A 17,327-nucleotide genomic window follows, 5' to 3' on the forward strand; every position below is an offset into this window, starting at 1 on the left:
CAGTCCAGAATAGCATGATAAAGAGACAACTAGTACATACCCAAGATCACGTCAAAGTCTACCATACTAAGTAGCAGAAGGTCAATTCTGGTCTCACAACCACCGATAGTGATCAAACAGGACAGATTCAGGACACTATGATAAGATTGTACTCTTCATACTTGTCTGAATGCACATTTAATGTTGACACGATAACATTAAATAGTTATGTTATTTTGTTCCCTATATATTATTTCATATTCAAGAGCATTGTGGTATGTATTTTAATTCAAGTGGAGAAACATGAAGCAAAAAACCAAGGATTTTGAAACCTCAAGCTTTCTCTTTTGCAAATGTGAAGCTCAAATAAGAAATTGAATAAAGACAAGTTGTATGCCTAGCTTCTCTTGTTAATCAGTAACCATATCCTAATAATTCAAAAGGGAATAATGTTTGTGATAATAACGTATTGCCACGTAAAATTACTCTAAAACGTGAACTAGGAAATATAAGATGTATTATCAGGTCCATTATTCTGAAATTCGACAAAGAAAACCCACTATAGGTCGAATCATTATTCATTATCCATCCCCAAATTGAGCCAACGATGAAGGACTACAATGACAATTACCATCATAATTTTTTCCTGCTCATGTCAAGTACTTAGGAGTTTCTACCACCTTATTTTCGATATAAAGTAGAAAATTGGCATATGCGGAAAACATGAGCTAAGCTCGGAATTCCTAACCATAGCCACTTTTTGTTCCTCGTGAGTACTCGATATTGTGGCAGTAATTTTACGCTTCTGAAAAGTAAAGCTCTCATCGCCATATATTAGGTAGGACTTCCTTGGAATTAACATTCATGGTAAATTTACTTTCTAGTATAGGAAAGAAAAGCATGGTACATTTCAAATTATATCGATAAAATACAAAAATAATCACCCATGTTTTGCAATGTTACACCTCTAAGTGATTTCTTCTTCTTTTTTTTTTGTATCTTCTTCTGATTCTTTTATTTGGCTTTTTTTTTTAGAACTTGTATCTTGTAGAAGATTTAAGAGGCAATTAGAGGTGATCTTGAGTTTCAAAGGAGTTTCGACATGGGTAAAATTGTTGCTATAATGGGGTTTGATTTTGGAATGAGAATAGTCATTGGTCTAGTGATGGAGTATATCTTTTTCATCTACGTTCCACCATTCGATATCTAGGTTACTTTCTTCCTTCACTCTTTTATTATAGTCTACTTTTCATGCATGATTATTCTGTGCCTCGACACTTCATGCAATACCTTGCATTCTGCTCCCCAGGCAGAAGGAGTTCATTCGACTTTTATATGAAATATAAATAGAGATATACCTAAGATACACCACGTACTTGTCCCGATAAATGAGTTTCCATCTTAACCTTTTCGGGTGTTTCAATATCATCTGATACTTATTCGGACTGAATTTTTACACCCTTTTAAGCCTTCTCCCAGACATGTTGTGCATAACCACAAATGGGCGTGTTTATCACTATTATGTAATCGTAAAATATTTTTAAAAATATTATCAGCTCTAATTAAATCCCCAACGTTAATATTTCCTTTTCATCCAATTAAATATCCAACCTGCACCATTTTTCTTCTTCTATCATGCCTACCTCAAGAACCCTAATTTGTTTTTCTACCAAATCAGCCATAATTGTTGTTCAAGATTGGATTTTTAAAGGCAAAGGTAGGTAAGTTTTTTTATTTGGGTAATTTTCAGTGTGTTTCTACTCAAATTCTCCCTTTTTACTCTTTTGTTTGAAACCTACGGGGAGGATATACAATGCCTTCGAAAAGATTGACTAGGCTTTGTATGGAAGAGGACGATCATGCATCTACAGAAAAGTGCGACGCAATCATGGATATTTGCTGCCATTTTAATCTCTTGGACCCCTAGGAATCTTGGTAGAAGGTATTGTGCTTGTCCATACTATGGGGTAAGTTGATTTGATTTCTAAGATTACTTTAGTTAATAATTGAACAACTCAACATTGAAATACAAATTTTATGGTTATTTATAATAGGATGCTCGAGCATGTGATTTTTGGCATTGGAGGGATGGTGAAATTGAACCTAGATTGTTATTCCTAAATTGAAGAAAGAGATCGGAAAACTTGAAAGCCAAGGTGAAGCTTTTGAAAAACTTGACAATCTAACGGCAACAAAGAAGGATGAACATGAGATTGGTAAGATAGGTATTCAACTAGATTAATTGGAAACTGAAGTTGAGAAGATGAAAGAAAGAGAGAAGAAATGAAGGAGCAAAGCTGCTCAATCAACAAAGAGGGAGAATTTTCTTTGGTTTATCATTTTGTGTTGTGTTATTATCGGCATTAGTACTAGGTTTCAAGTGTTGTATTTTAAGGATGATGGAATGAAGTTTGTCATAGGCTCTTTGTTTTATACATTGGGTGAAACTGTTGAATATGGTTGGTGTAGGATTAGTTGTATTAAATGTTGGTTAATACCTTTTGTAAATAGTTTTTTATTTTTTGGAATTAAGTTGGTGCTTGTTTGACTCTAAACTATTTTTGTTTATGCATCTTGAATCAGTAGAATTGCAGTCTAGAATTGTACATTGAGGAACACAATAAATACAAATATATCCCAAAATTGCAGTCATTGCTTCTCCTTAATAATAGCATCCATTAGTTACCATAAAAACAATGGTAATTGTTCCAAGCATAGGAGTCACAACTGCATAAATAAAGTGCAATCACAATTGTCCAAAATATATGCAATAACATAATTGCAATCACAACTGCTAACATAAAAAGAATACCTAAATATAGTGTAAGCTGCATAACTGTACAATATAAAAGTTTCATACTAATCTACCAAGTACACATGACATTTTTAAGGTATCCAGGTATGTATTGTGGAACTTCCTTGACCCAACTGTGCATCCTTAGTCTTGTTTGGATGACCTTCTTTCCTTTCATCTACTGGAGTTGTCTTTTAGTCGTAGTTGTTTTCCCTTTTCATTTCACTCCATTTGATGGTGTGTGCCCAATATCTCCAGTGACATATCTTGAATATATAATATTTCTTGGCCTACTAAAAAGGCATTCCAGACTGTTAAAGAAAGATAAAAACTAGTCAGTCTTAACAGATAGTACCACTTAACTTAGATGTTCTATAAAAGATAATAAGACTTACACTATGGATATTTAAGCCTCTTTCTCTTTGCAGCATCTCCATTCCAACCATTATGGGTCTTTAGTAGGGTCTTGCATCATTGGTGGTACCTTTTGGTCTGCCCCTTCCTCTTTTAGATTTTAGTGTTGCATTTGGTATAGAATTGCCACTAGGTGCTACACTTGGTATAGAATTGCTACTTGGTGTTGCACTTGGTATAACATTAGAAGTTGTACTCTTGGTTATAATAATTTTAGAATTAGGCATATGCCAAGGAATTGAACGGAGGTCCCTAGGTTGATTTGGCATGCTTTGCCGAAAATTGACAATTTGAAGGCTTAGAAATTCCTTAGGTTTGATTATGATTTGACTTTATGGATATCGGGTTCGAATTTTTGTTTTGAGACTTGGAATAAGTCCGTTTTTCTATTTGGAACTTGTTTGTAAAGTTTGTATCATTCCGAGTTGATTTGATAGGAATCGGATGTGTGGTTGTGTTTTTAGAAGTTCTTGAGTTTCAATATTAATTTTGAAGTAAATGGTTCCGGATGTTATTTTAATATTTTGATCATGCGAGTGAGTTCGTATGATATTTTTAGACTTGTGTGGATATTTGGTTTGGAGTCCCGAGGGCTCGGGTGAGTTTCGGACACGTTTCGGAGTGTTTGGAAGAGTTTTCGTTTTCCTGGTTTCGAACATGTGCTGCAGATCTCACAAATGCAAGATTTTGTTCGCATTTGCACTGTTGCATTTTCAAGGAGGGAGACCGCATTTGTGAGAAATGCTGTGGATCGTCAGGTTCGCATTTGTGAACAAATTGTTTTCTTTTGCGATGGGGGCATGGGGTAAGCTAGTTCGCATTTGCGATCAAATGGTCGCTTTTGTGAAGTGTTCGTCCGTCGCATTTGCAATATAAATGTCGCATTTATGACCTTATCAGAACTGTGATGGATGTCTCTTTTGCAATCATTCTTCGCATTTTTGGTGTTCGCAAAGGTCGCATTTGCGACACCTGCGCCTGAACATAAAAGTTGGAAGGCGGGACTTTAGCCTCATTTTTTATATCTTTGAACCCTAGACTCGGTAAGAGGCGATTTGGAGGGGGGATTTTCACCTACAATCATTGGGTAAGCAGTTTAATCAATTTCTAATTATATTTCATGATTATATATTTGATTTTACATCAAATATATGAGAATCAAAGAGGAAATTTGGGAATTTTTATAAATGTTTTGAAAAATAAAATTTTGGATTTTGAGAGTTGATTTGAACTAGGATTTAAAAACAAAATATATATATGGACTCGTGGGGCTATGGGTATTCAAGACCTACCCTTGGACCCGGGTTTTGACCGGACGAGCTCAGGATTGACTTTCGTTGACCTCTTAGGAATTGTACAAAGATCATAACTTTACTTATTGGAATTGGTTTCTCTTGCAATATTTGATATTACCTAGTCAATTTTGATTATATTAGAGCCGAGTGAAGGTGAATTATAAAGAAAAAGCTATTGGTGAGTGTTGATTTGGCCTAGTGAGGTAAGTATCTTGCCTAACTTTGTGGGGGGAAACTACCTTGTATGGATTAGTTTAATTGCATTATTTGAATTACGTGAAAGATGTGTACATGAGGTGACGAGTGTGTACAAGGACTTATATGTGGAGACTTGACTGATTTAGACCCTTAGTCTTCTTATGTACATTTATTTAAAGTTGCCTTATCATGTTATATCCTCCATTGTCAAATTTACCCTTACATGCTTTATTTGAAGTTGTTAGTTTGTGTTCTATCTTTTATTGTGACATATACTCTTACATGATTTAGTTGAAATCGTTGCATCTTTCATAGTCATGTTTTCTCTTTTATAATTGATTTATTCTTATTCGAATTCATTATTACTTTTTATTTCTTTCAGTGTTGAGTTTTTTCTCTCATTTTATTGTGTTGTTGTTATTCTTGTGTTGATTTACTTGTCATACTCTCGTATTATTATTGTTGTTGTTGTTGTACTCAGTGTTATTGAGTCGTGGGCTTTGTGTGGTTGTGGTATTGGAAATTGTTGTTATGGAAATATTGTGGCATATGGGCACATGTGGTGCGAGTTGTTATATTATCTTGTTATGTTTTTGGCACATGTGGAAGTGTTGAGAGGATTGTCGGGGTGTTTGCACATGAGTTGTCTGTGCTATTGTTATTATTGATATTTGCACATGTGGCGTGTCAAGGCGAGCTATATCTATTAGGTATGTGCATGTGGTGAGACAAGGTGGGATAGTATTATGTGCGTATGGCGAGAAAACAATAACAACAACGGTGACGACCCAGTAAAATCCCACTAGTAGGGTCTAGGGAGGGTAGTGTGTACGCAGACCTTACCCCTACCCCGAGAAAGTAGAGAGGCTATATCCGAAAGAACCTCGACTCAATAAGATGAAAAGAGACAAGACGGTTATTTACATTATTGTTGCACACGCATCGGGACAAGGTGGGCTATGTCGGGGATGATTTGTGATGGCCTGGGGTGATTTTCATTGATGATATTTGTGTGATGGTGTGACTATCTTATGTGATTCGTGTATATTACGGGTTTTGTTGTATGGTTTCCAATGTGCTATTAGGCATCTTTGATCTTACTTGTTGCCTCGAGCTGTGATAGTATACTTGCACAAGCATACACCATAATATGTCATCCATATCAGTCCAGGAGTATAATTCTTGATGTCTATTGATTATGTACGTGTATTCCTATATATCTGACTTCTGTGTGGGGACTGGGCTGTTGGCACATTAGTTTTCCATGCGTATCACTCCCCAACCTTGGAGAGCGCGACCGACGCTCGACCGAGACATCTCAGTCAAGCAAGCCTACTTGATGCCTTCTACCCAACCTTACCCATGAACAATTTAAGAATCAGTAACAAGAAATAGACATGAGAAGAGTAAAGTGTACCACATCCTTTATCCATTACTTATAGAAGCTTCACTTACAATTTGCAAAATATTACAAGTTCATAATTACGAAGGGAAAAAAACATGTTTGGCAACTACAACATTTCTAGTTCATTTTCCCAAACCGAACACCACCCACAGCCTATCTACGGAGCCTCTAAGTATAATAGAGGAGTAGTATGGAATTGTCGGCAACAAGGCCTCGGCTATACCTCAAAACAAAATATGCCAAATCAAATGTCATAAGGCCCCGAAATAGAATAGGGCTCACCAAACCTGCTAAATAGAGGGTAACTGCTAACGAGGATCAGAACCGCCTGCTGAGGAACCACCTGCATCCATTAAAGATGCAGCGCCCCCAACAATAGGGACGTTAGTACATATGGAATAGTACTAGTATGTAGAGCTAAATACTGTCTCATGAAATAGAATGCCAATATAAAAAGGGAAAAATTATGAAAGCAACCAGGAAAAAAACCAAAGATATCCAAATGTCAAGTTAAAACATAATAATTTTCAAAATAAGAAACTAACATTTTTGGTTGGGAGTTCATTAGCCTCTGATTATCACACCATACACGAGACATGGAGTCCGATCACAAACTCGATCGGCTGAGCCATTTCTCCACGAATCAATGTGGATTGGCATGGTGATGCGAATAAAATATGATAATAAGAATGAGGAACCACCATGCGTGCGAGATGGCGTCCGATCACCACCCGATCGGCTTGGTTGTCTCCCCACATATGTCATGTGAGTCGACATCCAATCCAAGGCCAGCAACAATTTCATCCCAATAAAGGGGAATAATGTCAACACATCAATCTCATCCCAATTAAGGGGAATAATCTCAACTAACTCCTACACTGGCACGTGTCGGTTCAGGTGTGGGCCGTTACAACCCACCCTTCCTCAGCTCGCTAATGATACTCCCAAAAATATATTTTTTTTGTATACAAAGGAAATATAAATACAAATGCATTCATCTCATAACCGTTCATACCATATATAGCTTCATTAGTACTTTCAACTACTCACAACATCATTATTTCATTAGCTCTCTTGGCCATACATAGAGTTCTTCATTCATGGCACAATGGTCGTATTTCATATTCAACACTTCCATTTCATTACTTTCAAGGATCATTATCATAAACATCAACATATAGAATATTGTGGAGATCATGGTTTTAATTTCATTAGTAATGAAGGCTTTAAACAAAACAGATTTCTTTCCAAAAAATGAAGCAAAATAACTGACAATCAAAGCACAAGTTAAAACTATAAACAAGTAATACACCATTTAATTCTTGGAATACTTTTCCCAAAGGAGAAATATACAGTTTCAACTCATGAGTATGTAAGAACTCAAAAATATTGGAAATACTTACAAAGGAGAACATGGTGATTTATGATTGAAACATGGATTCCAATCATATGCATTAGTTACAACAACCATATTTGAACATTTTCCCACTAAGGGGAAGCATAATAGGATATGATCAATTCGAATGTGACTCGAGTACATAAGCATTTAGGCAAATCAACTTTCGGAATCAATTTGGAACAGTTGGAATGAGAGTTTGAACAAACCACATTTAGAATTTACGAGGAACTCATAGATTCCGATTCTAGAAAGGGATTTTAGACAACATACCTTGCTTGAGCATTCCATAGATTACTACAACGTCCCAATACTTCTAGCAATTCCAATCTATAGGAAGATAGTGAAAATTTAATACTAATTAGAAGGATTCTCATAATATAAGTCTCTTGGGAATTTTGTCAAACACCTACTATGCAAAATCGAATGCAAGGCTCTATAATGGTAATCCCTTCCTCCTTCAACCAATTTCAACAAGAATCTACTCGAAATAGTTCAGCAACCCCACATACTACCCCCTATTGGCACATGCATGGCCTATCTCTAACTCCATACCCTACTTAAACCCATAACAACTTGCATGAACTCGGATAGTTGATGGCCTAGAGAGTGGCTTACATGATTCTTTAAGATTGGGGCAACAATGGATGAGTAGAATTGATAGATCTTCTCCCTCTCTCTCTAAGATACTCTATTCTCTCTAAAACATCAGGTTTTTGCCTTCAAAACGAGCCCCAATGGCTTTTAATCAAAATGGGGTTGGGTTATAAAAATAGAAAATGGACCCTACGAACTAAACTCTGCGACCGCAGAATGCACCACAGAACATGTATGCGGTCCGCATAAAAGACCGCGAAATTATCCTCCAAAATTAGGTTGGTCGGGTTAGGTTTGCGGTAAGTTTGTGGTCCGTAGACTAGTTATGCGGCCGTGAAATAGACTGCAGAATCACCATTTGGAATTTATCATGATGGATCGGCGATGGAAGTGTGGACCGCAAAATGGAAATGCGATCTCAAAATGGGCCGCAAAACGACCTTCAAAATTTAACTTTGTTTTCTGCTCAACTCCGCGATGGGTATGCGGCCTGCGGAATGGATCTGCGGCCGTAAAACTGACTGCAGAATTGCCTCCTTCTTCAAAAATTTCCACCAACTCCTCAATGCACCCAACACCATACAACCTTAAATTCCCTGGCGAAATTCTACGGGGACTTACAGTGCGGATATGAGATATTGTTATTGTTGGCACGTGAGTTGTCCGTGCAGATATGGGATATTATTATTGTTGGAACATGAGCTATCCGTGTGGGTATGAGGTTATTGTTAATGATATTTTTACGTGAGTTGTTCGTGCAGCACGTGAATTATCTGTGCAGTTGTGATTGATAATGTGGACCTGAGATACCATATGTTTATGGTTCGTGATTTGGGGACTTGTGAAATATGAATGTGAGGTGTGGTACTTCGGTATAATTATTGTTGTACTTCTTATGTTTAAAAGCTTGATGAGTCAAACGGTTGTTGCTCTTGTTTCCCTTATTTCCTTCCATTTATATTTTGATTGTTCCTAGTAACTTGTTGTCTTTATCACATGTACTCTCTTACTGTCATTTGTTGCTTTATTTCTGTTGTTAGCCTTGTGTTGGTAAATTGCTTTATTATCCTTTAACTTCCTTTATTTTCCATTATCAGATTATATCAATACCTTGCACAGGTTTTTATATCTAGTAGGTGTCTTGACCTGACCTCGTCACTACACTACCAAGATTAGGTTTGATACTTACTGGGTACCGTTGTGGAGTACTCATTCTATGCTTGCTGCACATTTTTGTGCATATCTAGGTACCTTGAAGCGTGCCAGTCATTAGATAGCTAATTACGATTTGCTATGGAGACTTCAAGGTATACCTGTCATCCCGTTCGCATGCCTCCGAATCACCTTCTGTTGTCCTTCTTTACCACTGTTTATTTCTATTCTGGAACAATTTGTACTTAGAGATTTTCTAGTTAACTCAGTAGAGCTTATGACTTGTACTACCGATTTCGGGATATTGTACATCTATTCATGGTTGTTGGCTATGTATAGTAATTGTTGGTTCGTGTTTAATGGTTGATTGGTTTAAATTTGTTAATAACTCAGTATGTGTTAGGCTTACCTAGTCTTAGAGACTAGGTGTCATCATGACTCCTAATGAGAGATTTTAGATCGTGATAGTTTCCCCCACACAAAGTTAGGCAAGATACATACCTCAAATAAGCTAAATCAATCCACTAATAAGCCATTCCAGCGTGAATCAAGCTCCAGGCGATCAAATCTAGCCAAAATAACTTAATATCATAAATAAAAACTATAGTAAACGATTCCAAATAATAAAGCTTGGACAAGCTGGAGCTTTAGGCTTCAATGGCCGGCGACCAACTGGATTTTTCGGTTGATCTGCCCTCCCCCAGCGTTGCACAACAACATAAAACAACTAACGCCAACCCAGCCCCTTTAGATTACTCTAAGATTTTGAAACCAAATTCTTTAAATCCTCCAGCGATGGCTACTGCTGCAGCTTCAATTCAACCCATTCCACTACGACGAGCAGTGTATTTGAATGGCCAACCAGTGGTTAAATTCACAGAGGCAAAAGTAGATAGAATTTACGTGATTGAAGGCCTCCAATATGTTGTCATTGGCAAGCTTTCATATGGTTCTCCGGAGATTCACGAGCTTCGCCGACTAATTCCAACTCAATGTGGTATCAAATGTGAGTGTAATATCGGATTCCTTAGAGATCGTCATGTGTTAATTAGATTAACTCTATGGCAAGATTTCCTCAATTTCACATCGAAGAGTACGTACTACATCAAAGCCAAATATGGGTACGAATACTAATTGCGTAATCTTATCTACAATGCAAAATTTAAGGCAGGTGAAGAAACTCGCGATGGCATGGATTTCTTTTCATGTACTGTTGCCTACCTTTTTTGTAAAGGAAACTCTGTTTTCTTTGGCTACAGCTGTAGGAAGTCCAGTGTGTCTTGACGCGGCAACTACAAACAAAACTAGGCCGAGTTGCGCAAGAGTAAAAGTTCTTGTTGATTTGTTGGCCGAACTACCTAAAACGTGCGATTGGATATTGATGATGAAGCTTCTAGTGGTGTTCGAATAGAATGGGTGAGAATTCAGTATGACATGCTACCAAAATATTGTAAGGAGTGTAAACTACAAGGACATGATGAAATTGAATGTTGGCATTTGCACCCGAGCTTATTGAGAATCGAAGAAGCAAGAAAAAGAACGATCTTTCTGAGTTGAACAGCTGGAATTCTGTTGTTGATGAACAAGGAAAAACCAAAAAAAACATTACCCCTTTAATGATTCTCATGGGTGGAAAAGTAGTCGGTAACGTAGGTGCACAGTGGAAGGAAGTTTGGGATAATCGGGGAACCAACAAAAATAACAAAACCTAGGTACAATAGCAAACTGGCAATGCAATAGTGAATGTTGGTGTACAGCAAGTGCACAATAACTTTGCACTGATGGAAGTCGAAGAAGATCAGACAAACAAGGTTCAAACAAGGAATAAATTTGCAGTATTAGAGGAGGAACAAAGTTAAATAAACGAGAACAACCAACTGGTTTTGGTGGGAGAAAAACCAGCCTTCAGTTCTAAAGATGGTCCTACTCCTTCTGGGATTCAGTCCACAATCGCCTGGGTTCATAGAAGGTTTGGGACTAGCAAAGAGGAGCTAAAACAACTCAATGTGACCACAAACCAATATGGTCGTGCGATTCCATCTCAAACTTTTAACGATTCTGGGCAGATGGAGGATCTTGATGAGGTAAACTCTATAAAGATCTTATGGAGCGATGCAGTTGAGGTTAAAAATGATCAGCTGGGCAAACAAAGACAATAGAAGACAAGGTGAAGAAGGACAACAATCCAAGATCACCGGCGATAGGCTGGCGATGCCAGACTTAAAGCCAGGCTCACCGGGCGATAGACTGACGACGCCAGGCCTAAAGCCAGGCTCACCTGGCGATAGGTTGGTGATGCCAGGCCTAAACCCAGGCTCACCTGGCGATAGGCTGGTGACGCCAGGCCTAAAGCTAGGCTCCCCAGACGTTAGGCGGGCGACGTTAGGCGGGCGACGTTAGGCGGGCGACGCCAGGCCTAAAGCCAGGTTTACCTGATGCGGCAGCTACAGTAAACCCCAACCTTAGAGCCACTTGAGAGATTTTGGCCTATGTAGATGGTGTTCCGGCGTATGTCCATGAGCTACAATTCAAGGAGTATGAACAGGTTGATGAGCAGGCAATTGTTCCAAGAGCATCCGGGGAAATAGAGGAAGTGCCTATGGAATGTGGAACTGATCAAACAATGAAACTACATCTTAATGTTCTAACTAAGACTCCTCTACAACATTTACATGATTTAGTTACACACAATGTGACACCAATTGATGAAAATTTATTGAGACAAAATCCAATGGAGGATGATGGAGATGATGAATCAACTACCGAAAACTTCAAACAAATGGCTAGGGAAGGGGATTTATCTCCCACAACTAGTGCTAAAGGAGGTAAAAAAACTAAGAAGAATTAGAGTAAAGATCCACCACAACCTTCAAGAGTAATTCCCAGGAGGGCAGCTTCTCTATCTAGATGATGATCGAAACATTAATATGGAACATAAGGTCTGTGAATACACAACAGGACTTTCCTAGGGTGATCAATATGAATAGGGAGCATAATTCTTGTGTAGTTGCAATGATGGAGCCTTTTCAAAAGAAGGGACTCATTGATAGATATAAAAGGAGGTTGAATATGGAAACTTCTTATACAAATATTAATGGGCAAATATGGTTGTTCTTCGATGCAGTGGTGGAATGGGAATTAGTGGAGGATACTGAGCAACATGTGACTATGAGAGTGTTTCACCATGACATGGGGCAGCACATGATGATGACATTTGTTTATGCAAAATGTTCAGCAATAGAGAGGTTGGATTTGTGGGATCACTTGTATTATTTAGCAAGTGATATGGAATTACCATGGTTGGTAGGAGGGGATTTCAATGTGATATTGCATGAAGACGAGAAAATAGGGGGACTTCCAGTACACCCTCCTGAATATGAGGATTTTGCATTTTGTGTAAACTCTTGTGGTTTGTTTGAGCAAGGGTACAAAGGAAGTCCATTCACATGGTGGAATGGGAGATCCAATGTTGAGTGTATATTCAAGAGATTGGATAGGATTTTTGTTAATTTGCCATTTCATAACATGTTGCCAACTATTGAAGTTGAGCATCTAATCAGAACTGGATCAGATCATGCACCATTGCCAATGACATGTGGGGTGCAGACAACCAATTTTGTCAAGCCTTTCAGATTCTTGAACTTTTGGACAAAGCATGCTACATTTATGAATGTGGTGAGGCAGAATTGGGAAGCGGATTTCATAGGGGATCAGTTTTTTATGTTCAAGCAGAATATCAAGAGGGTGAAGGCAGCACTCTCAAAATGGAATAGGGAAATATTTGGTGATATCTTCAAGTAATTGGCTATTTTGGAAGACATTGTTAGGGTGAAGGAGATATTGTTTGAAGAAGAGCCTACAACTGAGAATAGGATTGTGCTTCAAAAGGCTCAATCTGAATTAAAGAAATACTTGAATATTGAGGAGCAGTATTGGAAGCAAAAAGCTGGGATGACTTGGTTTGCTGAAGGAGATAGGAATACAAGTTTCTTTCACAACCATGTTAATGGCAAAAGAAAGAAATTGCAACTAAAGAGGATCAAAAGTGGCAGTGGGGTATGGATTGAAGACCATGAGCAATTGGCTACAGCTGCAGTGGACTTCTATCAAAAACAGTTCACAAAGGAAGGTGATGCTTCTGAATTTCCCTTGCTCTATAATGTACCTTCAATGGTCACTATGGATCAGAATTTGGAACTTAGCAGATTGCCAACAATTGAAGAAGTAAGGGTAGCAGTTTTTGAGCTTAGTGGGGAGAGTGCTAGTGGCCCTGATGGATTCACTGGCTTGTTTTATCAAACATGCTGGGATGTTATTGGTGCTGATATACACAACATGGTTCTACACTTCTATGGAGGAGCTGCATTGCCTAAATCTATCACTCACACCAATCTAGTGTTGCTGCCCAAGAAACCTAGAGTTGAAACCTTCTCTGACCTAAGACCTATTAGTTTGAGCAACTTCATTAACAAGGTTTTGTCTAGGGTGTTACATGACAGATTGGAGAGTTTTTTGCCATCTCTAATAGCTCCTAATCAATCCGGATTTGTAAAGGGTAGGAGTATATTTGAGAACATCTTATTGACTCAAGAAATTGTCACTGACATAAGGTTAAGGGAAAGCCAGCTAATGTGGTGATTAAGCTTGATATGGCTAAGTCCTATGATAGGGTATCATGGAAGTACTTATTGCATGTGCTAAGGAAGATGGGATTTTCTGAACAATTCATCAACATGGTGTGGAACTTGATGTCAAATAACTTGTATTCAGTATTGGTGAATGGGCAGTCCTCAGGGTTCTTTAAGTCTACAAGGGGTGTGAAACAAGGGGATCCCCTGTCTCCAGCATTGTTCATCCTGTCAGCTGAGGTACTTTCCAGGTCTTTGAATAAGCTTTTTGAAGACAAGTCATTTGTGGGATTTGGAATGCCTAAGTGATCTGATTCTTTAAACCACTTGGCGTATGCTGATGATACGATAATCTTTGCATCTGCTCATTCTCCCTCTTTGAGCAAGATTATGGCAGTGTTGGGGAACTATGAGAAGATATCAGGTCAGATGATCAACAAAGATAAGAGTTCATACTACATGTATTCAAAGGTCGCTAATGGATTGTTTCAGGCAGTTGGAGCTATTACAGGATTTGCAAGAGGTAAATTCCCCTTCACAAATCTAGGGTGTCTTATTTTTTACATTAGAAGGAGGAAGGACTATTATAAGGATCTTATCAAGAAGGTGAAGTCTAAATTGCATTCATGGAAAGGAAAACTGTTGTTATTTGGAGGAAAGGCAACACTCATCTCTAGTGTGTTGCAAAGTATGTCAGTTCACATGTTATCAGTTCTTGATCCACCAAACAGCATCCTGGGGCATCTACATAAGACTTTTGCTAGGTTCTTTTGGAGCACAAAGAAAGAAGGGAGAAGTAGACACTGGGCTTCATGGCCAAATCTTTGCCTTCCTAAAGAGGAAGGGGGGCTAGGTTTTAGGTCCTTAAATGATGTATCAAGGGCACTGTTTTCTAAACTATGGTGGAGGTTTAGGACCACAAAATCTTTGTGGTCTAATTTCATGTGGAATAAGTATTGCAAGAAGGAGCCACCAACTGTGGTGCATTTTAGGGGAGGGTCTCATGTTTGGAGACAAATGCTGAATGCTAGGGAAGAAGTAGAACATGAGATAGTATGGGAATTGAAGAGTGGAACAACTAATATTTGGCATGAAAATTGGACTGGATTGGGTGCACTTTATCATGTATTACCTGAAGACTTTCCAATCAATGAAGGTCTTCAGGAGGTGGCAGAACTGCGGTAAGGGGAAACATGGGATGATCAGCTGCTAGATCAAACTTTCAATGAGGAAATTGCAGAACATATAAGGCTAAATGTGCACTATGAAGGCAGTGAGGGATATTGGGATAAGCTGTCACGGACCCGTTTTATGAGGACTCCGCGAGGGCAGCAAGATAGCTTGACTACTACTCTTGCTTCAGCCCTTAACAAGAAACAAGCACAAAATCGTGCTTGGGACCAAGGCAATCACACAAACTGAAAGGTTGGAGGGATAACGAAATGAAAGACACAAAGATGGGAGGCCAAGGCCAATTTTCGGGGTTTATCTCATATACAAAAGAAGGAAATACAAGTACAAAGATCTGTCTTCTAACAAGACTTATGTATCCTATTTATACAGAAAAATGCCCACAGGCAACTAAGTTGGCTGTGGGACCGGCCAGCCTGGGATGCACTGCTCTATGCTGGATTCCTGGAAGATGTTGGCAGTGTTGCTGCCATTTGACTTGTCCAGCTGCTGAGATCCCTTTCTTGCTGGCGGGATTTGCTCCCATGTTCCTCCAGACAGGACGTGGCCCTACCTAGCGGCGCAGCACTTGGTTTTGCTGGCGGAAAGTAGCCTCTATGAGGGCCCGGACAGCCTGTCAGATTGTTGCCTCCATGTGCAAAGACCTTCTGGTCTTTGCCAGCCCAGTTTGGCTCGTTTGGCAGCCCTTTAGGCGGCGAATTTGGGCGAAAAATATGCTGGTCGGAACACTCTCCCCCACTTGAAATGGCGACGACCTCGGCGCCACAACGGTTCAAGTAGTCGTGAACTTGATCTTTGAACGGCCACAATGCCTCATATTTTTCCCACGTCGCCCCTTCTGTCGGTTGCCCCTTCCATCGGACAAGGAATTGGACGCTTGAATTGCCCCAACCTACTCCTTGTATCACCCGATGATTGATAATGGTCTCGACCTTTTTGTCGACGACCGAAGAACTTGTGAAAACTGTTGGTCGCCTGGATTGCCTCCGCTCCTTATCACCCTTGTCCCTACAAGGTGCCTGTAACGGACTGTCATGCCCCGACCCAAGTAGCTTTCCACGTTGCTTCCTTGATTCCCCCAACTTTGGAGGTGCCATGTACGGACCCTTGGCAGGTGGCTTCGTCCACACAATTAAGTCCTTACCCTTAAGGACTCGTTGTTCCGAAGGAGTCAAGGCTTTGTCCCTCTTGACCTCCTTAGTCCCTGTCCCGACTGCCAACACCGGTGCTCCCTTTTCCTTGAAGCCTTTTACGGTTTGAATTGCGGACAGCAAACTAACAACTTGTGGTACCCGAACTGCCTGCACCACACACGGACCCCTTGGGTCATAAATGTAAATCTGGTTGAGAAATGGGCAGATGAATGCCTTCACTGCATCCCAATAATCTAGCCCCAGAACCAGATCAAACACGTCCAGGGAAGCGACAAAGAAACTCACGTTTCCCTGCCAAGCTCCTAAGTTGAGCTGCACATTGCGGGCGATCCCTTTCACGTTGGTGGGTTTGGCGTTCACCGTCTTCAGTACAGAACTGCTAGGACCGAACACAAGGCCAAGTGACTTAGCCTTTGCTTCGGACACAAAGTTGTGTGTCGCGCCGGTGTCTACCATGATGCGGACTGATTGTCCGTTTAATTGTGCATCCACGAACAGTGATCCTGGTTCCTCTGACTGACGCTCCTTGTCAATCACATCGTCGCCTAAAGCGTGAACCAGTTTGACAATGTCATGCTTTCCCTGGGCGACCTGCTTCAAAGCAGGCTTTTTGGCAACTACTGCGCCCAGTACCATGTTGCCAAGATGAGCTATTTGCGGGGGTTGTTCTCTGGCCTGTTCACCTGCTTGGAATCTTTCCTCTGTAAGCTTCCGCTCGGCAATAATTATGGCTCCGAGTTTCTTCAAAGAAGGACAATCTTTGCAAGCATGACCAGGGTCCTTGCAGATGTAACAACTTTGGGGGGGAACATCATCCTTCCTCCTTTGGTTGTACCGATTGCGCCAAGGCGCCTGGTTGCCTTGTTCTCTGGAATCGCGGTCTGGAGCAGCAACTTGTTTGCCCCTATCCTGATATCCATGGTCTTTATCCGTCTGGAAGTTGGTGTCCCTCGCCTTTGAGGGTTCCGTCCTATAATCATTTAAGGACTCCGCAACCGCAATAGCTTCATCGACGTCTTTGACTTGACGTCGCTGCAATTCCTGTCTTGCCCAGTCTTGAAGACCGTCGATGAAAGTGAATAACAAGTCATCGCTTGCTAAGTTTGGAATCTGCAGAATGAGTT

General features: G+C 39.8%; 1 protein-coding gene across 1 annotated transcript; it reads left to right on the forward strand.

Annotated features, from left to right (window-relative positions):
* The first annotated feature begins 12,209 nt into the window (after window positions 1-12,209).
* Window positions 12,210-13,031, forward strand: LOC138898778 (uncharacterized). Its single transcript, XM_070184875.1, has one exon. The coding sequence runs from the start codon at window positions 12,210-12,212 to the stop codon at window positions 13,029-13,031; it is 822 nt and encodes a 273-aa protein (XP_070040976.1).
* Window positions 13,032-17,327: the final 4,296 nt, after the last annotated feature.

Source organism: Nicotiana tomentosiformis, chromosome 9 (assembly GCF_000390325.3).
Source record: "Nicotiana tomentosiformis chromosome 9, ASM39032v3, whole genome shotgun sequence".
In the NCBI taxonomy this organism is placed as follows: Eukaryota; Viridiplantae; Streptophyta; class Magnoliopsida; order Solanales; family Solanaceae; genus Nicotiana; species Nicotiana tomentosiformis.

Coding starts and splice junctions, on each gene's coding strand:
- LOC138898778 (XM_070184875.1), top strand. CDS start 12,210: ATGAATAGGGAGCATAATTCTTGTGTAGTTGCAATGATGGAGCCTTTT.